Here is a 25,607-nt window from a genome sequence, read left to right on the forward strand (position 1 = left end):
AAAAATTATATTATTTAATTTTTATTATTGTCACTTTTTGATTTTTATATTTTTGAAATTCAGATTATGTTATTATTATTATTATTATTATTATTATTATTATTGTGTTTATATTCCACGAATTTAATGTATAAATCATACACGTTTCAATGAACATCCGCTGGTTTTGGATTTGAAGTTCTGAACGAATGACCTTTGATATTTTCTGAACGAATAAACTTTAATGCTTGAAAGATGCTATTTCTATATATATGTATATACAAACAATCGAAATTTATATTGTTAACACAACTGCATTAAAATTTTTACATTTTTGTTTTTTTTATATTAAATTTAAATTAAATAATAATAATAACAATAAGAATAACAATAACAATAACAATAACAATAACAATAATAATAATAATAATAATAATAATAATAAAATAGCGAAATTACAATATAATTTGAGCATAAAAATTTATAGGTAGGAGGGTCATTTTATCTAAAACGTAACCAGAAGAAAATTAAAATTTATTGGATTGATTGGAAACTTTGGAAAATTATTATTTTTTCTATTTTTTAGAAGAGGGACATTCCATCTAAAACGTAACCAGTCAAAAAATAAAATTCATTTGATTGATTTGAATTTTTGGTAAATTGTTCTATATATGTTATTAAGGGGGCATTCCATCTAAAATGTAACCAGCAAAAAAATTAAATTTCAAAATTCATTTAAATTATTTTTCTACTTGTGAATAAACAGTTCATAAAATATTAGTCTGTTTAAAAAAAAATATTCTAGAAACTAGTGTTTGCAAATGTTGCAATTTTAACCAAAACTTTCATTTTTAATTTTATACACAACTGTGACAATTATTTATGGATATTTAAATTTTTGTCTAAGTAAATTTTAAAACATCTCTCACGTACTTTGTAATGCAAAAAAAAAACTTTTTTCAAAATTTTAACCTCTTTTTGTAATTTTAATTTTTTTTTCCCCCACCAAAATTTCAGAAAGAATTTTTATTTCAGATGTCAATTAAAATATATGTATTAGTGCCGTAGAAATTCTATAGTCGAGAGAGAGAGAGAGAGAGAGAGAGAGAGAGAGAGAGAGAGAGAGAGAGAGAGAGAGAGAGAGAGAGAGAGAGAGAGAGAGAGAGAGAGAGAGAGAGAGAGAGAGAGAGAGAGAGAGAGAGAGAGAGAGAGAGAGAGAGAGAGAGAGAGAGAGAGAGAGAGATTTTAGAACATGAATATGGAATTTGCAAATTTAGTCTCTCTCTCTCGCTCGTAGCGCAAAGTCCAGTGTTAGAACTTTGTTCCACTTAATCATGGAAAATCTGACGGCAAATTCTAAAGAGCCCTACGCTAAAATCAGGGATTTCTATTAAATTTTGGTTATATCGGATTAAGTGATAAATTTTCCAGTTATGTATATATATATATATATATATACAAAATCTTTAGACTTCCTCAACATCAATCAGAATTTTGCCTAACTAGTTTTGTAACAATTTTTTTTTTATTTTTGAGAGAAATGCTTTTAGATTTTGGTTGCTTTATTCTCACGGTGCTTGCGTGCTAATGTTAATGCCATATATAGTTGACTTAGAAAAAGTTTCTATCTCTCTCTCTCACACTCTCAATTTAAGCCTTAGAATTTTAGAAGATCGATGTTGTAAAGTTACTATACAACTTCCTAGTTCGACACTTGAAGAAAAAAGTCACGGGTCCATTAATCAAACAAGTATTAAGCGAAGGAGTTCATTGAACTCATCTAGATATTATATGCACGTTTTCGAGTCGATTAGATGCGCGACGGACGCGAAGGCCTTTTCTCGACGTTACCACCACGCGATCTTCACTATATATTCACTTGTCTCGAGACTAAATCTAAACTTCCTCTTTCTATTTTTCAAAGAAAAACTTTATTTAGAATTCCTTCATTTATTTTTTTTCTGTTTTTTTTTTCAAACACATATTACATATATCATACACTCTTTAGAATAGAAATATTTTAATTTGCCAATCGAATAAATGGAGAATTGAAAATTTTGTTTGAAAGTTTTTTTAAAAAAAAAAACGTGAAAATTTTGAAAATTCTAAAAATATGTATAGGAAATTTATTAGCAAAGTTTTAAATCGATTCTTTGAAAAGAAAAAGTAGAGAAAAAAAAGAGGGGGGGGGGGGGTTTAGAATGAGTTGTAAAAGTAGTTCCCCCCTTTGAAAGGGCATTTTTTTTTGAAATTTAAAAAAATGTTTAAAATTGAAATATAAATTTCAACTTTTTTAAAAATGGTAATTACGTTATAAATCGATAAAAATTCGAACCAAAAATGTATAAATTTAAAACCTCTTTGTAAATTTTACAAATTTTATAATTTAAGGTTTAAATTTTAACATTTTTAAAAATTGTATTACGTTACACCTTAGAGAAAAGATTTCTTTGAAAATTTTAACCTAAAATAAAAAAATTTAACACTTTTTGCAATTATTAAAAATTAAATTCTAAAGGTTCGTTTAGGCATTTATCTGGAATAGGTATATGTTTCTTTAAAATAGCGAAAACTTTCGTTGTTTTAGTGACAAATATCGCTGTTCCAGATAAAGATTTTTTTCCATAAAAGCAACATTTTTGTGAAAATTTGATATAAAATTTTTAAAAAACTTTAAAAAAAAGTATTTAAAATTACTTTTCATGAGTAGCATTAATCGCAAAACAATAGAATTGCGATTATTCCTACTTTTAGTGTACTTAAATGAATACTAAAATTTATAATGTAAAAATACTTTTTTTTTTTTTTTTTTTTGCAAAAATGCTTCTACCAGATATGCCCGCAGCCCTTGAAAATGAAATTACAGCGCCACCAGTTCAAGGCTTTTACCGCCCTCTCGTACTTTCTTCACCCCCCCCCCCTTCTCACCCCTTCGCCCTTTACCTCTTCTCTTCTTCCTGGAGTGTAATCATTACCGTCGGTCTATTATCGCAAAACAAGTTTGACTCCGTCAGGAACCAGTCTTTCCCAAGTTGCTTTTTTTTCATCTAACCTTGAGACTGTAAAACGATCCACAAGGAATTTGAAGGGAAGCCTCCTTCGACAATTCACAATTTTTTTTTTTTTTTTCTTTTTTGACTATGACAGATTATAAAGAAAAATTCTTGAAGTGACCCAAATACAGATAATTTGAAACTTAAATCAATTAAAATTTTGACAAATTAAAATTTGGATAATTTAAAACTTAAATCAAATATAATTTATAGATCATTTTAAATTTATGGGTCAATTAAAATTTGGATAAATTGAAATTTTGATAATTTAAAATTAGAGTCACTCAAAAATTTGGTTAATTTCAAACTCAAGTCAATTAAAATTTAGATAATTTAAAACTTGAGTCACTTAAAATTTGGATAATTTCAATCTTATGTCAATTAAACTTTGGACAAATTGAAATTTGGATAATTTAAAATTAGAGTCACTTAAAATTTGGATAGTTTCAAACTTAAGTTAATAAAAACTGTTGACAAATTGAAATTTTCAATATTCTAAACTTAATTAACTTTATATTAAATTACAGTTTAGATAAATTCAAATTTGGCTATTTTAAACTTAAATCAATTAAAATTTGGATAAATTGAAATTTAAATAATTTAAAACTAGAGTCACTCAAAAATTTGGTTAATTTTAAACTTAAGTCAATTAAAATTTGGACAAATTTGAAATTTTTGATATTCCTAAACTTAAATCAATTAAAATTTGGATAATTTAAAACTCAAGTCAATTAAAATTTAGATAATTTGAAACTTAAGTCACTTAAAATTTGAATAATTTCAAACTTAAGTCAATTAAACTTTGTACAATTTGATATTTTAAACTTAAATCAATTAAAATTTGGACAAATTGAAATGTGAATAATTTAAAACTTAAGGCAATTAATATTTAGATAATTTGAATAATTTTGAATTGAAATTTAAATTTCAAAATTTTGATCAAATCAATGAAAAATTTTCCCTAACTTGTTATAAAGAAAAATAAATCATCAATTTTCAGAAAAATTTGTTAAGACATAAAACACTTTTTAAATCAACACTTAATTGACTTTATATTTGCGCGAAAATCAAGTGTACCATCTTGAGGATTGACAAAAAAAAATATATTTTTCAATGCTATATAAAGTGAATTGCCAGCAGGAGATTCGTCCCTCCTTTAAAAAAAATATATATATATATGTATATATACATATATACGATACATTTATATTTATGTTTTTCCCCCCTTATACCAATGCAATATGTATATGTAGAGAAGGCGATTTTCCTCCCGCATTTGGGGAGCACGTCACAAGGTCAAAGATCCAAAGGGCGAGAGCTGAATCGGCATTTTTTCTCCCATATACATAAATATCCCTATATATATATATATTCCCCGTTGGTCTCTGCGAGGGTGAAATATATATAATATTGCGTATATTTCATTCTATATGTGACTTGATCTTGACTTCAATATTGTCCTAATTTCATTATTTCTATACATACATATATATATATATGTCTCTTCTTTTCCAAAACGCAAAATAATCCCAGTCATAAAAGCATAAGAGGGAGAGGGGGCCTTATGAGAATATATTGAAACTGATATGACTCAATTTCTCAACTTCGAAATTGACAAAATTTTGTTTCGATGAAAATTTTGGAATCTTTTTTTTATACACTCTCTAAATATGAATTAGTAGTTTTCTACTAATAAAAGAGCGCGTGTTCGTTTACCAATTGAATTAGTAACAGTTTTGACTAATTTTTTAATAAAAAACTACTAATTGCTAGTAGAAAACTACAAATTCATGGAGTAAGTTGTATTTTTTTACTATTTAAAATTAGTAAGCCGATTTACTCGATGAATTAATAGTTTTCTACAAGCAATTAGTAGTTTTTTTTTATTAAAAATTAGTCAAAACTGTTACTAATTCAATTGGTAAACAAATACGCACTCTTTCATTAGTAGAAAACTACTAATTCAGATTTAGAGAGCACGGAAAAAAAGAATTCCTTACAGCTAACTGATGTTTGCTATTATATCTATCAAAATTAGTAACCACAGCTAAATTTTTTGCTATGATAACAAAAAAGTTTACAGTGATAATCAATATCAATCTTAATTTTTGAAAATTTACCGTCACATCAAACTTTTTTGACTCCACAGCAAATTTGTTCGCTGTCCCTATATTAGCTAACGTAATTTGATGTGACAACAAATAGTTCGCTGCCACAGCAAACTTTTTCTATGCCTGTAGTTTATGACCTTTCGAATAAAAAATGTGAATTGCAAAATTGAATATACTGTAAAAAAATTAGGGGTTTAACGTTACTGGGAGTTAAATTTTTCGAGTTAAAAATCAACTTAAAAAGGGATTTAATAATTAAATTAACTCCTTAAAACTAACTCCCTATAGGCATAAAATTAACTCGTAAAGCATTAACTCCCTTCGCTTCAACTCCAAAAGAGTGGGACTTTTATAGCTTTCCCCTAGGGAGTTAAAATTCAACTCCTTTTTTTACAGTGTAAATTAACAGAGGCCTATACAATTGTAAACCTACACGGAGAGAAATTTATGCTACTGGGTAACATAATGATGTTAAGGGCAACCATATTTAGTGCTAAATATACAGACAGCGATATAGATTGTAGTATTTACTATCAGATGATTATAGAAATTTGATTGTACAATTTACAATCTTTGATGTTAAAAATTTTATACGATCTCTTAACGTTCTCGAGTGGCAAATATACACGAACCTAACCTCGCTTTTTTTGTAAACTTAAATAATTTCATTTTATTTTAATAAGACATTTCGATAAGAATTTAAACTTTTTACATAAAAAAGAGTATGTCTATTTTTTCACTCCGTCTATAAAAAGGACTTGCTTAAACATAAATATATTTATCAAACGGTATATTTTTTTCACAGAGTCAATTAAATTTGTATTATTTTACTAATTTTTAAGTTTAAAAAAAGTAAGAAAAAATATGAAAAAGTTTTTTTCCAAAAAAAAATTTCAATAAACACATGTACATTTATACAAACGAAAAAAAAACTTACTTGATTTTTGTAATCTTGAAATTTTTTAAAAAATTTTAAGCGAGGTTCTGGTTTTGGTATAATGAGTGATATTGTATCATTGTCCAGTAAGTAAAACGATTCTTCATCAATTTCACCGTCTAAACAACGCAAAATTGTTTTGAGGTTATAAACTTTGTTCACACTTCAGTCTTCGCTAATTCAATCAAAATAATAAAACTACCACCAAAAGATGGAATCAAAGATTCCATATTCCACGACATTAATAAATTTTTAACAAAGTCGTCCACAATCAGCGCATGCGCTCACATTTAATTTTTACAATATTTGATAGTAGTGACTACAATCCAAAAGCTAACATATTTTACGTCTTTGGGTAACATCTTGGATAGTAAAATGTTGATAGTAGATTCTTGTCAGTAACACAATGATAGTACCTTGTACAATCTTTCTTTTTACTATCAAATTCTTACTATCCATTTCTCTCAGTATAGCTTTATAGGTTTTTTTTCAAAATTTTAAAAATTGTTACCTCTTTGAAAATTACACCTTTCTTTTTTAGGAACAGTGAAGACATAAATACACATATAGTCTACAGATTTTTAAAGAGTTGAAATTTACTGGAGTTGAATTTTTCGAAAATTTGTGCTTAACCTTCTGTAAAAGACAAGGCAATCAGTGCAACTTGAATTATGGACTCATCTAATCCTTACTTCCAGACCATTACGGACGTATTCTTGGAAGAAACCATATGCAGAGAGAAATAGAGAGTGAGAGAGAGAGAGAGAAAGAGAGACGTGAACGAACTCGACGAGTTTGTTGACACTAATCTCCAAGCTCTCCGGCTTCATGACTCGTGTGTATTTCGATTTTACGCCAAGGTATATAGTAGAACCAAAACAATATGTGGAACTCTATATATATATATAGGTACAGGAGAAGCATTTCCGCGCGACAGCAATCCCTTGCACCTTGGGAATCGAGAATCGATGGAATCCGCACCCAACAAGAAGAACAAAAGACAATGTGCGCGACCTTCGAATCACGAGAGTCAACTGCAAACGAAGCGATTCACCGAAATCCACAATATAACACACATATATGTGGTGTATTATATATCAGGAGTTTCAATGACACGCGAAATGAATCCTAATTTTTTTTTTTTTTGAATATTTATGTAGTGAAATTTTGATTTCAATTTGAAAGAATTTTGATCCTAGTGATATTTTTATTTTTTACAATTGCAGCGAAAAACATTTTTAAAATTTATATATTTGGGAACTATTTTAGAATTTTTTATTAATTCAGTAGTTTTAATCCTTAACTGGCACAATTGGAACGTAAATCGCACAGCAGGTCTGCTGGACCCAACGTATTTCAACGTGTATTGTACAACTAGTCCAGTCAAGTTAGCATTTATAGATGTTTTAACTCAGCAGCTCAATTTTGTTTGCTTAAACCCTTTATTTTGGGGTAAAAAAAAAAATTTTGGTACTTCGAACTCCTATTGGAACCTAAAAATTTTTTAAGAACTAGGTGCAAAAAATCAAGTTTTTTTCCAAATTGCCTCCTTCCATTGACATTTTAGCATAAAAATAGTTATTATAAAAAAGTGTATAAAATTCTAAATAATTTGATAAAAAACAGAACCTTGTAGCTCAAAAATACTCTAATAGTTTCCGAGATACAGTCTCTTAAAGTTGACCCGTTTAAGGTTTTACATAGAATTTTTTTGACTTTTATTTTTTTTTTGGGACTTTTAGGAAATCTGCAAACAGATACTTTAGATTCTGCACTCTACGATTATGTCTTTTCCCTTAAAAAGTGGCACTTTTTCTATCGTTCATATAGAACTTCGTTCTATTCCTGAAGATATTCTGCGTTATTGATTTTAAAAAAATCCATTTTCAATGTCAAAGTGAAATTTACAGCACACCAGAAATTATTCGATGAATTTCACCTCCATTTTTATCTTGATCTAATTTTTGATGTCTTCTTTCAATCTTTTCTCTCCATGTTGTACTTCAATACTCTACTTATTAACACAAATTTTAATTTCAACACACTAAAAAATAATACTCACTTTTAGTTCGCACTTTTAACTAAAACCATTAACATTAGAACCATTTTTACTAAATTTCAGCCTTCAGTGTATGATTTTAAGTCCTAAAATTGACTTAATCTATAGTTTTAAGATAAAAATTACGCTAGTTTCCAGGCGTTAATTTTAATTTTAAGATGTTAATGGTTTCAGTATTTGTTTTTTATGTGAATAATAATAAATAAATAATTTTGAACATTTTCTTTCCAATTTTGAAAAATTTTAAAATAATTTTACAATTTCAGTTTCTGTATGCACTTGAAATATATATAGTAACAGTGTTCGAGAAAATGCTTTACATAAATAATTTGTAATATACAGTAGACTCTCACAAACTGTCCCAAGTGAAATTTTCGACATTCAGTAACTGTCCCTTCCGTTATGCCACGCCTACAAAAGTAGGTAGTGGGAATTGCAGGATCGTATCTTGTCTATTTGCGTTCTATAGATACAAAGGTTCTAATAAAATGTTTCGAAACATAGGTAAATATACAATATACATAAAACTATAAATAAAATAATTTTAACAAATTTTAAAAGATTCAGTTGTAGAACTTCCAAAATACATTATTTTGCCCAAAAATTTGTTGTTATATAATAATTATTTGACATTTTATATTTATTGTTCAAAGTAGGTGAACAATTACATATAATTTTTATTGAATTCTTACAAATAATAGCTGAAATGACCCTTTAAAAGATTTTTTACAATTCTGTACGTTGATTTTTATTAAAAATGTTTTGTTCATAAGTTAAGAAAAATAAAATTTTAGTTCTGTTAACAATTTTTTAGTTTGACGTTGTGTTAATGGGTTGAACCTCTTTAATGTTTAAAAAAAATTATATATCATTCAAATTAAAAATGTTAAATAAATTAAATATTATTATTATTAATGTACATGAAATAAATAATATTTTAATATTTATATTAATATTATTAATATATGTATATTAAATATATAAGTTTTAAATAAAATTTTCTAAGACAGAGATCCCCCTTGAATTTTTACTCCGTTTCGGCTCTGGCAGCTCGCACTTTTGGCCAAGGAAAGGGAAAACGAAAAGTGGGGAGCGGGACAGTTTCTGAATGTCGGTCAGAGACAGTTTCTGAATGTGGACAATTTGCGGGAGTGACAGTTTGTGAGAGTCTACTGTATATTATAACGATTTAGGGAAAATGTGTTCAAAAAACTAAATTTTCATCATACATATATAATAAAAGTTATTATAAGTATAGCATGTGTGTAAAACTTTTACAACAAGTTATATTGAAGTTTAGAATGATTTTTTAATGCTTCCATAATATTTTTCACCCAAAATTTTAATATAACCTGTAAAGTTTTTTTTTATGTATATAAAAGTTTCATGTACATTTTTTTTATATATATAAAATTTAGAGTTTCTTCGAAAATTTTGCTTCTTAGCTCATTTTCATTTTTTACTAAATCGTATTTATATATATATATATTTTACAGTTACAGCAAAACATTTTTTGCTTATTTTCGTGAATATTTTTCTCAATGTTTCCAATTTTCCAAAGTCGTATATAAAAAATATTTGATAAAATATAGTCGAATTTAGTTTTGCGACATTTGCTCTTTTAGTAGCGTTTATAATAAATGTACAGTATATTTGTCAATTTTACGATTTTTGAACGTCGATTGTTGTAAAAATTAGATAACAAGTAAATTTAAAAAAAAAAAAATTAATGGTAATGTATAAAAGCATACCATTAAAAATTTTTAGTATTTTAGTTTTATGTTAGTTAGTTTTCGTTATATTAGTTTGTTAGTATATTCGGAGGTATATTCCTAAATTCAAAATTGTCAAAGTTTAGCTTTAATAATGCTTGTACATACATTTAAATAAAGATTACAATTTTATAGTTCAAGAAACGATTATAGCAAATAGGTTATGTCACTAAAATCGTTTCATAAACGTTCTGGCCTTTTTTTTACAAAATTTTTTACAATTTCTAAACGTTCAAATGAAGGAATTTTTTTTTACTACTACTGCTTTAAGTTCAAATTTCACTAGTAAGTATTGAGTTTTTGTAACCGAACATAAATTTATAAATTTTGGTTTATTTTTCATTGCAGTAGTAATTTTTAAAAATTTATGAACCAAAAAAATGATTTCGTTTTCATTTGAACGTTTAAAGCATCAAGTATATTAAAAACCAGGGATGCCAATCGAAATCGTTAACCAAAAATGACAAAATTTTTGAGAAACCGAAATTTTTGACATTAAAAACCGAAACTCGAATACGAAAACCGTAAAATTTTAAGAAAAACAACCCGAAATCGTAGTTTTTTAAGAAAAAAACCGTAACCAAAATACTGAAACCAAAATTTTTGAAAAGCCAAAACTGAAATTTCTAATATTAAAAAACTAAAGCCGTAGTTTTTTTTTTTTAAAGAAAACCCCCCGTAACTAAAGTATGAAAACCCAATTTTTTGAGAAACTGAAACCAACATTTCTGACATTAAAAATTGAATAACGAAACCCAAATTTTTTTAACGAAGAATACAGAATAGTAAAACCGAAATATTTTTGCGAAGAATACAGAATAGTAAAACCGAATTTTTTTTTTGAGTAGAATACAAAAAAGTGAAAACCGAAAATATTTCGATTGCCATCTCTGTTTTAAATCTAACCTAAATTGCCTCAACAATTTTACAAACAATAAAATAATCGACGATATATACACAAAAGACGGCACAAACTTAAATATAGAAACAAACTTGTAATCTTCAAAAAAAAAACATCGGTTATAGATATATATACATATAATTTGGTCACTTCCGAAAAAAGAGAGAAGACGATGCCGGAGCACTTGAAAAGAAGGCAATTTAAAAATCTTCTATCTTCACCGCTGGATAACGTGCGTTTTGTACAGCATCATATTATGTGTGGGTTAAATTTTCTACCTGCCGGTCCCATTCAACAGAAACCCTAAAAACATCTGTTCTCTCATCTCTCTTCTTTTTTTTTCCCTCTCTCCAAGAAGTGCACTTCAATTTCCAAGGTTTATAGACCTTTTCATGTCAATTACATTTTACGTTCAAAAACCATTGCTTCCATACACGATGGTCTTAAACACATGTCCAATGCGACATAAACTTTCAAGACTTGCAGTTGCATTTCCAATATTTTCAAGGTTAAAACCGTTAACTAAAATCCAACTACCAATATAATAGTTGTTCAATTCTTGATTTCAATTCCCTTCAATATTGCAGCATTGAAAATTTGTAATAAAACACGTACACTTAAATCTTGCGGGGCTTTAATAAGCAATTCATTCCATACTTTCAGCGACGGATCATTAAAGTTGAACGATAAACCGAAATGGAATTGAAGCCATTAATAGGTGGTTTTCTTTATTATCCAATGGAAGTACATTCTTCAATCCGTAACTTATTGCGAATTTCGTCAATTTAGACTCCGAATTTTCAGACCTCACGTTTTGACCCCAGATAAAAAAATTTTCAAGTCGAAAAAGAACGAATTTCGAAATTTTAAACACTAGGGTCGAAAAAATAAGGCAAATTTAAGCCTTTTATAAGATTTTTTTTTCTGAATTTCTGCTTCAAAAACACTTTTTCAATCAACTTTTTCGTTCTTGAGAAAAGATAAAAAGCCGGCTGAAGAGTCTACAAAAAAAAAAAAAAAACATAGAGTGACTTACCTTTTTATAGATGAAGAAATAGAATTCCAATTTGTTTCTCGAAGAAAGTGTAAAAGTAATCCAAATAATGAAAACAAAAAACTAATTCTTCTTTTAAAAAAAAAAACACTGTACAAACTTTTGTAGAAAACACTTGGTAACCAAAAAAAAGGAAACTACTTTTTTTCTCCTCACTAAACGAAGAATCACAAAACTTAAATCCAAGGTCGATTGCACTTGAGTTAACACTATTTTTTCTTTTTTTTTTTTGTAGCACTATACAGTAAAATTCACTCGCGAAAAAACGCCGACTCGGCGCACAAGTATTAAAAGTGAACGCCGACAAAGAGACTACCGTCACGTCGGAGCGGCAAGCCGAAACTAGCACGCCGCGCGGCTGCTAACGACGACACGGCGAGTCAGCCTATCCTATGCCTTTCCCCCACTCTCTTTTTCTATCTCCCTCTCTCTCTCTCTCTTTTTCTTTCCGTCTCCTTTTCTCGAGAAACTTTTACGCGGCCGAACTCGATCTCTTTCCAGTTAAAAAGAGTGAGAGAGAAAAAAAGAGAGAGAGAGAGAGACGGTGACTAAAGGATCCCTCTCTCTCTTTCTTTCTCATACTTTAGGTAATCATTCCCGTCTCCCTCGGAAGTCTGGACGTCTGGAGCGAGTCGCAACGTGCACACACCGCCGCGTCTACCTCTGTCACATTCACGCTCTTGCACTTGACTGCCTTTGTTTGTTTGCATTTTCTTGCTTCTGTTACTTATTAGCATCTATCAAATAGAACGGTAAATTATAGAAATGAGTCACTTTATATATGGCTTTAAACGTTACCAGCAGCCATGATTTTGCAAAATTTATTAATAGTCTATTCTTATATATTTACATATATGTGACGCTCCAGCGAGAGAAGAGAACTTCTCAAAAAAAAAAATTAGGTTATGTTTGTGATTTTTAAAATGAAAATACAAAGAATCAGCTCCTAGAAAACATATTTAATCTCCAATATATTTAAAAAAAACTAATTTTAATTTTACCGGGTTGAAGCAGTTTTTTTTTACAGAAATCGCAAAAGTCGATTTTATCAAAACTCAATTTTTTTTTATTGATTTTATCGTTAAGGACTGAGTTACATGGAGCAGATTAGATTTTAGCCAATAAAAATTTAATCTCTTGCGGCAAGGTAATATTTGCCGTAAGAGACTTCATTTTGATTGGTTGAAATCTAATTTGCTCCTTGTGAAAGAACCGTAAATAAAGTTCTACAATAATGGTTGGTTTCCATTGTCCCCACTCGCCATTTAATTCTCGTCAATTATCGCATCCTGCTCTAGTAAAATTTTAGTGACTTTCTTGTTAAAATTAAAAGTTACTAAATTTTTACTAGAGCAGGCTGCGGTAGATGACGAGAATCCTACTTTGATAGCTGAGCTGTGACCGTACTTTAACCCTTTAAAGAAAAGGTTTGGTTTCCATTGTCCCCACTCGCCATTTAATTCTCGTCAACTACCGCACCCTGCTCTAGTGAAAATTTAGTGACTTTATAGTAACTTTTAATTTTATCCAGAATGTCACTATATTTTTACTATAGCAGGGTGCGATTACTAGTGACTAGCAGAGTTGGGAAGCGATAATAATAATTTGAATATTATTTCATGTAATTGAATAATTACTCTACATAAGTTATTTTTTTATGCTATCTTAGGAAGAATTTAATCCTGTCAGAAGAATAGAAATTAACCAACAAAAATCATTCCCCGACAGAGGTGTAAATACTTACTTATATTAAAAATAAAAAAAAAATTTGCTAAGAACTTACCCCCTCTTAAAAATTTGGAGATTTTAAGACAATTTTTAAATACCGATGTTTCCCTGTTCCCTCATGTATTTTCCCCAATTATTATTCATGATCTAGTATGAAAAACTTGCTTTTTAGCCACTTCGAAATCTCACACTCATTGAATTTCATCTTCTTCTTATTTTTATTTTATGTTCAATTTTTAATATTACCGATGTGAAGAAAGTATTGTAGAACAACCTTAACGGACTTTAGTAGGATAACTGTATTTGTTCCAACTCCCTATTTGTCATAATGCTCGTCAACTATCGCACCCTGCTGTAGTAAAAATTTAGTAACTTTTAATTTTTAAAAATAAAGTTACTAAATTTTTACTAAAGCAGGGTGCGGTAGTTGACGAGAATTATGACAAATGCCGAATGGGGACAATGGAAACCAACCAAAAATTGTTTCGTGCGGGAATAGCAGAAGACGTTGCGCATCAAACATGCGCAGTGGATGTAGTGTAATATTTACTTTTATGATATTCGCCACGTGCTTTAGACGTTGTTAAATAGTTTATATTAGACAGTTTAAATTATAAATGAAATGAATTCAAACGAAGTAGAAAGTAAAAGTGACGATTATGAATCCAAAGGGAAAAAAATTTGCCATCCTTCGTCACATAAAAGAAATGTAATTAGAATTTCAAAAATAAGTGGCACTGCTTACACAAATTGAATTGGCAAAAATATATTGACTAAATTCACTAGTGATAATCACGATTATTTATTTTTAATTAAAAAAAAAAAATATTAATATTTATTTTTAAATAAAAATATTTAGTTAGATAAGTTATGATATTCTTGACAGTTTTGAGGTTATGTTGATAACCTAAAATATTTTATTCGATTTTATCTAACTATTAAACGTTATTTAATTAAGTTCTTGACTATTTTTTTTTTTTACAAAATTTGCTCCTCTGTTTTAATTTTGCGTAATTTTTAAATCTGTAATTCAGCTATTGTCGTGAATTTTCATGAATAAATTTCGAGAATTAAAATTTTTTTTCTTGTAATATATATATATGTTTATAGGAAAATAATAATTTTAATTAGTAGTTTTGCACGTAATTAAAAGTAGAAATTTCTTTCTTTAGTGTAAATATGAATATTTTACTTTTGACATTCATTTTTTTTTTGTAAAATAAGGTAACATTTGTTAAAAAGATAAAATTTACTCGAGTATAAAAAATTACATAAAAAAAAAGTGAAGAAAAAACTGAATTAAAACAAAATAAAGAGAATAACCTACATAATTTGAAATAGTATAATGAAAAATATGATTTAGATGGAAGATATATTAAACTAGAAACAGAAGAAAAAAAAATCATTTAATTAGAAAATAGATTAAATGCAGGGTAAAAAATAATATATGGAAATATAAAACAAAAACAAGAAGATTGAAAATAAGAGAGAAAGTAATTTTAAAAAAATTCAAAGAAGATTAAATTATTAGCGAAAGGAAACAAAAAAAGATGAAATGAAGGATAAAAAAATAAATAAATGAAAATAAAAAAGTAAATTAAATCTATAAAAAAAATAAATAATAAAAATATGTGACTAATTAATGGGGGGAGGGAGCCAAATAATAATCCTTCAGACAAAAACATTATTTAAGTACAGACAACAATAAAAAATTAAAACAATTGAATTCTCATTGACACCTGTATAAAAAAATTCTACAATTATATTTTTAAAAAAAATTATTTTAGGGCGTGACCAATTATATTCATTGCTTACTAATTGGTCCCGCCCCCTTTTTTTCAAACGTACCAAAAAAAGATTATATTTTAAATAACGTTTTCGATTTTTTTATATTTTTTTAAATGACATTTATAGCCACAGAAATCCATAATTAGTCACGCCCCACTTGTCAAAAAAAAAATAAATAAAAATTTTATTTTATTAATTTCCATATCAATTAGAAATGAGAATAGAAGATAAAACTAACCATATGGTGACAGTTGAACTAAAAGTCAAGTTGAGTGTGAAACTTGACAAGAAAAAAAATGTATTTTGACAATGTTTTAAGAGTCATAAAACCCCAAACCAAAGGAAGTATAGACAAGGATCAAATTGACCTAAGCTTTAGGCGCCAATGGGACTGTGGGATCATCTGTTTACCAGATTCCATCGGATTAAACGAAATGGGAACAAAAATTCTAAAACATTTTTTTTTCACTCTCAAACATGACAATATATTGATATCCCAAATCGTAAAAGAAAAATTTTGAATTTTGAAAATTTTCTATTGTGAAAATCGTTTAAGTATATTTTCGAGTATTTCTCAGAATTAGCCTCCTTTCGGTGAATTATAAGATTTGTTTTTTTTTTAGAAACAAATGTATATTTATCTACTAAATGTGTTAAAAAAGGAAAATAATTTTAATTTACAAAATCGATTTTCTGAATCTCTGTATTTTTAATATTACACACTGAGAAAAAAATTTATTTGATTCAAATAATCGATTACTTGAATATTATCAAATAAATATTTACTTGAATCAAATAATTTTTATTTGAATTAAATAAATTGTATTTGGACCAATAATTTTTGTATTTGAAACAAATACTATTTAATTGGCTTAAATAAAAATTATTTGGTTCAAGTAAATATTTATTTGATAATAATCAAGTAACCGAATATTTGAATCAAATAAATTTTTTTTCAGTGCATAATCATAAAAAATACGCTCACAAAGACACAGTTTAGTGTCTGTAATAAACAAATAAAATTAATAATAATAATAATAATAGTAATAAGAAGAAGAAGAAGAAGAAGAAAAAATTCAATGAGTGAGATTTTAAAGTGGCTGAAAGCAAGTTTTTCATACTAGATAATGAATAATTGGAGAAAATACATGAAGGCACAGGGAAACATCTTAAAATGATGGTATTTAAAAATTGTTTTAAATTAATATCCAAATTTTTAAGAGGGGGGGGGATAACTTCTTAGCACATTTTTTTATTTTTAATATAAGAAAGTATTTACACCTCTGTCGGGGAATGATTTTCGTTGGTTAATTTTTATTCTTCTGACAGGTTTAAATTCTTCCTAAGGTAGCATAAAAAAAACTTATTTAGAGTAACTATTCAAATACGTGAAATAATATTCAAATTATTATTATCGCTTCCCAATTCTGCTAGTCAGTAGTAAACGCACCCAGCTCTAGTAAAAATCTAGTGACATTCTAGATAAAATTAAAAGTTACCATAAAGTCACTATAGTAATTTTATATGTCAACTACCGCCCCCTGCTCTAGTAAAAATCTAGTGACATTCTAGATAAAATTAAAAAAAATATCAATATATAATAATATATAAAGCGACGTTCAAGAGAATCAAGAAGTTGTCGAGTTTTTTTTAAGGATCCTCGAGAGTTCGGAACTGACGCCTCTTCTGTGAAACTTGTGTTAGAAAGCGCCCTGAAGTTCCTCATGAATTTCCTTCGCGGTTGCATTGAGAAGCGAGAGCTCTTATGTTCAGCATCCGATCGCCTCTTCACTTCCTTATATATATATATATATATATAGACTCGTTATTGCAAGCAATTGCAAACTGACATTGGCATCATTTCTCAAAAACAGATTTCAACCTTATGAATTTCATTCCATTAAAAAAGACAGCTTATATATATAATATTCTATACTCTGCACTATTCATGATTTCAAGATAAATTAATTTTTTTTGAAAAATCCAAAATTAAATAAACTGTAAATTTGAATTAGAATAGCATAAGTTTGAGGGCATTTTGAAAAGTCGTGACACTTCTATAATAAAATTAGTTCGTGTGGCTTATGGTAAGCCATAAACTAAGAAAATTATTATAGAAATGTTATTTCAAAATGCCGTCAAACCGGAAGGACAGCATTTATGCAATTAGGTGTAATAAATAATAAAATAACAATTTGAACCAATTGATTTAAAACTACATATATGACGGTACAATTTACATAAAAACCGTTTTTAATGAAACAATAATTTATTCATAAACTGAAAATACTCTTAATTAGTGTTCAGTGGATTAATAATTCTACCAATCAATTATTATAACCGCATATTCATTATATCCGCATTTATATCCTATATCGATAAATCAAAATAGTTCGCTTCTATATACTCTAGTTCACATCTTTAATATTTGATTTGATGTGCTGTTTATAGCAGTCAATAGTCTGAAAGTATGATATATATTATAAAGAATTTTCAGTATCTTGCTTATAACATTCGTCTAGAGAGAAGGAGAAAGAGAGAAAGAGGATATCAGGCTACTAATATCAGCTTCAATTCGTTACTATATATAGGGATTCAAGAAAGTACATATAATGCCGATGAGGGATAAAACTCGAGGGTAGATCGTCTTATAGATATATCAGATAAGCACAAAAGTATAAGGATATGGTCTTCAGTCGATTCGTCATTTTCGATTACTTACTGGAAAAGAGAAAAGAACAAGTGGCTTTTCTCTTGAGTATATATAAGAATGGAAAATTCATAATACATATATAGAAAAAAAAATTTCGCAAATAATCTCTAACGAAATTTTAACGTATAAATAATCAGACAATTCTGTGATGAAATAAATACATATAATAAATTAAACTTAAATTAAACTCAAACTTTTTTTTTTAAGTTAACTTTACAATACACAAAATCATGACCAAATAGTAATCACCGAATTGGAAGTTAATATATGTTAATTTCTTAAATACACGTAAAATAGTTTGGTAAAAGTCGTTCTCGAACGTGAAGCATGAGTTAGAAAAGGATAAAGATATATTTTTGTCGTTTTCTATCTCATGGACCTCGTTCGAGAATGATTTTTGTTATTGTGCGTTGGCCCTAACTACTTAAATGCGTTACTGAACAAATGGCTGGTTTCCATTGTCCCCACTCGTCATTTGCCATACGTTCTCCTCAACTACCGCACCTTGCTCTAGTAAATATTTAATAACTTTATTGTTAAAATTAAAAGTTACTATAAAGTTACTAAATTTTTACTAGAGCAGAGTGCGGTAGTTGATTAGAATTATGACAAAAAGCGAGTGGAGACAATGGACACCAACCAAATTTTTCACTCAGCTAAAATTTGTTAAGCCTGTTCTACAATACTTTCTTTACATTGGCGCAATTTTGAAAATTACGTAAGTTACGAAACGACGATTTGGTAAATTTGTCCAGTGGCATATTTAGAAAGCTGCTGATTGGTTATTTGTCCTGTGCTGCCCATACGTCACGAACTAATAAAATTATTAAATAAGTTTCAACTCCCCTAATGTTCGTAGCTTAACCTAAAATATCCTCCACCATGTGAAGAAAATACAATATAAACTTAAAAAAAAAACATTTTTTCCTCAAACAATGAAGATTTAAGTCATCCTAAAAGTCAAAAAACCACCAGGAATGATGAAGAATATATACAAACCAAAGATTACACTTAAGAATGGAAATACATTATAAAGGCGCACATATTTTTTCTCTCAAAGCCTATTACTCTCAGAAGAGGTTAGGTACCTGTCTCATAACCTGTCGATGTTATTACGGATTACCATCTTTGGCTTTTCCTCATCACTTCCTTATTATACAGATAGTTTCGATATACATATAATAATAATAATAATAATAATAATAATAATATCTATGGTTTATATATATGACACAAATATGTCGTCGCCCGCGTTCCTCTATTGAACATATTATATGCTCAGCAATGATGAAGACTTCCCGTTCGTATCTATCTCTTGTGTGTGTGTGTGTGTGTTTGAAAATGGCGCATAGCGAGTTGACTTTCCATGTGTAAATCTTCATGTCACTTACCTCCGACGTCGAATATGCTCTTTCCGCGTGCACACAGGGGAACGGGATAAATAGAGAATGAGAAGGATAAAACGTCCGACTGAAATGGGTCTTGAGGAAAGAAGAAGGAAAAAAGGAAGAAGACAAAGAAAAAAAAAAACAAAATTCAGGAAATTTGGCCTATTCACCCCTCTAAATATAAAAGCGACATGGCGTATTTGTAAAATCTGTTCTAAAAACTATTTTTAATAATTAAAAACTAATTAATTGTAATTTTTTTGGGGGTTATAATTCACAAACGGAATATACTAGTCCATAAACTAATGAAATTATAGTAGAAGTGTCACGACTTTTTAAAATGTCGTCAAACCGGAAGTACAGTATTTATGCAATTTAAAGGTTAGTTTTGTCCCTTATCGCCATTTGGCATAATTCTCGTCAACTGCCGCACCCTGCTCTAGTGAAAATTTAGTAACTTTATTTTTAAAATTAAAAGTTACTAAATTTTTTACTAGAACAGGGTGCGGCAGCTGATGAGAATTATGACAAATAGCGAGTTGGGAATTGAAAATTTATCTTTAAATGAAACTCTATAATCTGGCAAAGTATTAAATAAATTACTGAACTTTAGAAAAGTAAAATAATCAAATTTTCTTTTTTTACAGAAACAGCGGAAGACCATGAGTCCTAGTTAAATTAATGAGAAGATGAAATTCAATGAGTGAGATTTCGAAGTGGCTAAAAAGCAAGTTTTTCATACTAGATAATGAATAATTAGGGGAAAATACATGAGGAAACAGGAAAACATCGGTATTTAAAAATTGTCTTAAAATCTCCAAATTTTTAAGGGGGGAATGATAACTTCTTAGCAAATTTTTTTTATTTTTAAGGAAGTATTTACATCTCTGTCAGAGAATGATTTAATTTGGTTAATTTCTATTCTTCTGACATGGTTAAATTCTTCCTATAAGGTAGCACAAAAAATAATTTGTGTAGAGTAACTATTCAATTACGTGAAATAATATTCAAATTATTATTGCTTCCCAACTCTGCTAGTCAGTAGTAACCGCACCCTGCTCTAATAAAAATCTAGTGACATTCTAGATAAAATTAAAAGTTACTATAAAGTCAATAAATTTCCACTAGAGCAGGGTGCGATATTTGTCGAGAATTATTACAAATGATGTTTACAAAATGAGTCGCAAATTAGGGTAAATTTACAATAATTTCTTTTTGCTCTACTTAAGCTACCAAAAAATTAATAACATTACAATTATTGTCATTTTCCAAATTATTATAACTACTTTATTGAATTATATTAAAGAATAAAGTGGAAATAGTATAATTCTTCCAAAAACTTTACACGAATGTCACTCAAGTATCTTGTCATGATTGTACATTTTCCATGTGTCTGTAAATTGTAAAGTTTTGTTTCCTCTTCACCTTGTGGAAAGTTTGTTTCGTCGACCAAGTCATTGCATCCCTTTGGTGAGAGCGTTTGAAACCTTTTGAAGGTTCACTTCAGGAGCTTGTTTGCTGTACCAGCACAAGATGGCCAGCGTTAATGTGTACATATATATATATATATATTCGATGGACGAGATTCTCAAGGCCTTCGGGTTTCAAGTTTCCGGGAACTTTCAGCTTAACAAACTTCCCTCGACCTACTCTCTCTTTCCCTCATCCTTATTGCTTAGAGAGGTGACGATTCTGATAAGGGTTAATTCCCGAGCAATAAACGTGAACAAACGGAAATGCTACATGGATGATTCTACAGAAACTGGTGATTTTAAAGGGAGATTTTGTTTAAGATGACTAGAAATTCCTTTTTTTTTTATTAATTTCTGTTGGCATCAAATATATTATTTATGCTTCAAGAGTGGGTAAATACTTTTTTGGGATGCACTTCCGGTTTGACGACATTTTGAAAAGTCGTAACAATTCTATAATAATTTTATTAGTTTATGGTGTAACCAACGTTACATATTCATAATTTTCGTCAGCTACCACACCCTGCTCTAGTAAAAATTTAGTAACTTTATAGTAATATTTAATTTTATCTAGAATGTCACTAGATTTTTATTAGAGTAGGGTGCGGTTACAACTGACTAACAGAGTTGGGAAGTGATAATAATTTGAATATTATTTGACGTAATTGAATAGTTACTCTAAATAAGTTATTTTTTTTATGCTACCTTAGAAAGAATTTAAACCTATCAGAAGAATAGAAATTAACCAACTGAAATCATTCCCTAACAGAGATGTAAATACTTTCTTAAATTAAAAATAAAAAAAAATTCTGAAGAGTTACCCTTCCCCCCTTAAAAATTTGGAGATTTTAAGATAATTTTTAAATACCGATGTTTCCCTGTTCCCTCATGTATTTTCCCCAATTATTCATGATCTAGTATGAAAAACTTGCTTTTTAGCCACTTTAAAATTTCACTCATTGAATTTTTTCTTCTTCTTCTTCTCCTTCTTTTCCCTTTTCTTAATTTTATTTTATGAACAATTTTCAGAATTTGGTTTGTTAAAAAAATTTACATTTTTTAATTGAATAGAAAAATTTGAAAAATTCCCCTAAAAACCAAGAAGTAAAGGAATTGATTTTTTTTTTTTTAATGATTTATCGAATGAGAAATTTATTTACTTCAATGAATAAGGGCAATTTCTTTGATGCACGGCGTTCAGAATGAAGAGAGAGAGAGAGAGAGAGAGAGAGAGAGAGAGAGAGAGAGAGAGAGAGAGAGAGAGAGAGAGAGAGAGAGAGAGAGAGAGAGAGAGAGAGAGAGAGAGAGAGAGAGAGAGAGAGAGAGAGAGAGAGAGAGAGAAGGAATTTAAAATTGTAAGTTCCACAATATATTTGAATTATTGTATTTTATAATGTACCCCCAAAAATTCTTATGTACGTTCGGTAAAAGGGAAAATGATTGTATACGGTTTGTTGTGGTCGACGTTCACAATACGAGAGGGACATTTTAAAGAGGGTACACCGGGAACCACATTTACCAAGGTCCATACACACCAGGTGTCAAATGAATTTCCATCTATTTTTCAAGCACACGCGCACGGAACCATATCCAGATGGCAAAGAAATTGGAATACGATCGTGATTCGTTTATAAACGAGAACATTTGCCAAATATAATGATGGTCAAACATTACCAGCGTCGATTAGGAGAATTTCTAAGCAGCGTGTTCGTAGAAAAAAAAAATATTTCCTTTCCCCTTTTACTTTCGACTATAATAATTATTAGTCGAAAATTATTAGAATTATAATTATTTCTAATTACAACTCTAGAGAGATTTTGAATTTTTAAAATAATTGCATACAACTGTTATTATTAGAATTAGTGAACTAAAATCGTAACAGAAAGTAACGCGTTACCTATAGGATAAAAGAAAGTGACACGTGTTTTTTAATGTAACAGGCATATTGAACAAGTAACGCCAAATATGTTGATCTCAAATTTTTCTAAGGGTTCATATATATCTCTTGGGGTGACATAATAATGGCTGTATCTTTGAACAGATTTTCCGATTCAACAACAAATGAGACCATCTGGCCTTTACTTGGTATCGAGCATGTTCGATTTCTATATATCTATATATAAAAGTGAAAGAGAGGTTGAAGCCCTTTAAATGGCACTTTCTTTGGAAAATAATGGGTATTTATCGACACTCAATGTGACATATTACGATTCGGAACCCTCTGCAAAAGACTTATGAATCCCAGTGGCATGTAAGTTACGTCGTTGTGCGGAAAAATTCGAGAAAAAAAACTTCCAATGGTCGTATCATACCGTATTTTCAATATATATAGAGAAATTCCATCGGAAATATTTCAATAACCCCAACGGTCAGTTCGACGAGTCGCGGATTTCAACTTCCAATATAGGTACGTGTGTACATATTAAAAAGTACGGTCAGTACCCATATATGTATATTGATGTTAGATGAAATTTTTATTCCTCGAATTCCGCATGTCTGGAATTAAATTTCATTCAAAGTCTCTAGAAATCATTTTATATATATATACATGCTGTACACTTAATTTATATGTATAGGAAAATATACATTATTAATGAAGCATAAAAAAGTTGTAATTTTAATTATTAAAATAGTTAAATACATTCCATATGTATGTACATTAAAAAATAAATTCGCAGCCAGTGTAATGCGGCGAATTTATTGGATAAAAAAATAATTTCATTTCATATTAATAAACCACTAGAATGAAAATTAAAGGACTATGGTTTGTTAACGACATTCTATTGTGCATTGGCCCTAAATTCAAATAAGCCACTGGACAAATTTATCAAAATTTTCACAATTGACGATGTAAAGAAAGTATTGTAGAACAGCCTTAACAAATTTTAGGTAAAAGAGGCACAAAAGTCGTTTGCTAACGTAAGTTTGACATAAGGTATAGAAAAAGGCAGTGATATATTTGTGTCCTTTTCTATCTCATGTACCAACGATTTTCGCTATTGTGCATTGGCCCTAACTACTCAAATACGTCACTGGACAAACTTACCAAATTTTCATTTATGGTTGGTTTTCAATCGCAATTTGTCATAATTCTCGTCAACTACCGCACCTAGCTCTGATAAAAATTTAGTGACTTTATTGTTAAAATTAAAAGTTACTATAAAGTTACTAAATTTTTACTAGAGCAGGGTGCAGTAGTTGACGAGAATTATGAAAAAAAAAATTAAAATCGGTTTTTTGTATCCGATTTGTGTTTCTCCCTTCCGAGACGCCTACTCAATTCATAATTGTCCTTATATCAAACATACGAGTGTTATATTTCTTCACTATCATCGATTCGTGTACACGCCAAAAAGGGTGAGAGGTAAAAAAAACCCATTGGCGTCTGATTTTAGTAGCGATATAATATCGCACCGCAGTCTTTAACCCCTCGTTTCTTCCTCTCACCCCCTATTCCGCACTCACCGCAACTTCGTCAAATGAAAGATGAAATCACACATAAACCCACTGATGCTCTCTTCTGCCAGGCCACGATGAGAAATTCTACCATCACACACACACACACAGAGATACGTCGAATCCCTCGGGAAAAAGGTCCGCGCGCATAGCTTTCATCAAGGCACATCCCTCCAAGTAATATTACTCCCGCAGCATCACACGCGAGAAATACACGATGTGTTGTTTTCCAACGATGATTTACGGCATGTAATAACGATCCGTGCGAAGGTCACGATCTTCAGAAGAATATCGTATTGCTGCAAACTCAAAAGATCGGAATTGCGATTTATAATGCAGGAATGTACAAAAGATTTCCAATATCTGATTGAGGCCTTATGTAATTTTGTTACGGTCCGTTTCCATTTTCTCTTTTTCCTTCTCTCTCTCTCTCTCTCTCTCTCTTTCTTTCTATATATATGTAATAATAACATAAGTGGCCTTAAATCTTCAACTATATTCTGCTCTCGAAATTGACTATGAGTAGATAAAAAGTAACTGTTTTCAGTACACAAGAAGTCATTTACTCTTTCTAGAATTCATTTATAGTTGGAAAAAATATTAACTCAATAATAATATCTAATTTTATTAAATACAAATGATTTTCAGAAATAAGGAAGCAAGTGTTCAGAAAAAAAATGTACACTCCTTTGGTTTTAAAATTAAAGTGATTTGTGCAGTGTCAATTTTTTAAGAAAATCACTTTTTTTGGATAATAATTTATCTTTAAATGATTATCTATAATCTGGTGTAAAGTATTAAATAAATTACTCAACTATATTGAAAAATAAAATAATCAAATTTTCTTTTTTTTGCAGAAACAGCAGAAGAACATGATTCCTAGTTGCGCATCAAAGATGGCAACCTTCCAAATGTACTAAAGTCTATTAAGGCTATTCTACAATACTTTCTTCACATTGGTAATTTTGAAAATTGAACATAAAATAAAAATAAGAAGAAAATGAAATTCAATGAGTGCGAGATTTCGAAGTGGCTAAAAAGCAAGTTTTTCATACTAGATGATGAATAATTGGGGAAAATACATGAGGGAACAGGGAAACATCGGTATTTAAAATAAAATCTCCAAATTTTTTAAGGGGGGGGTAACTTCTTAGCAAATTTTTTTCTATTTTTAATTTAAGGAAGTATTTACATCT

At 29.1% G+C, this 25,607-nt stretch overlaps 2 protein-coding genes across 3 annotated transcripts in view; one reads left to right on the forward strand and one right to left on the reverse strand.

Annotated features, from left to right (window-relative positions):
* The window catches only part of LOC127277427 (fat-like cadherin-related tumor suppressor homolog), a 307,324-nt gene extending 295,073 nt beyond the window's left edge, over positions 1–12,251 (reverse strand). For both annotated transcript variants that reach the window (XM_051298530.1, XM_051298529.1), the window contains exon 1: positions 11,849–12,251. The gene's annotated coding sequence lies outside the window, so the exon portion shown is untranslated. The remainder of the gene's footprint in view (positions 1–11,848) is intronic.
* Positions 2,800–25,607, forward strand: part of LOC127277426 (uncharacterized protein DDB_G0287625-like) — a 33,559-nt gene continuing 10,751 nt past the window's right edge. The window contains 1 exon segment of the mRNA XM_051298528.1: positions 2,800–2,877. Within this exon segment, the coding sequence (XP_051154485.1) occupies positions 2,800–2,877 (78 nt within the window).

Source organism: Leptopilina boulardi, unplaced genomic scaffold (genome assembly GCF_019393585.1).
Source record: "Leptopilina boulardi isolate dan_hultmark-lab unplaced genomic scaffold, ZJU_Lbou_2.1 LbouV2_167, whole genome shotgun sequence".
Classification (NCBI taxonomy): Eukaryota; Metazoa; Arthropoda; class Insecta; order Hymenoptera; family Figitidae; genus Leptopilina; species Leptopilina boulardi.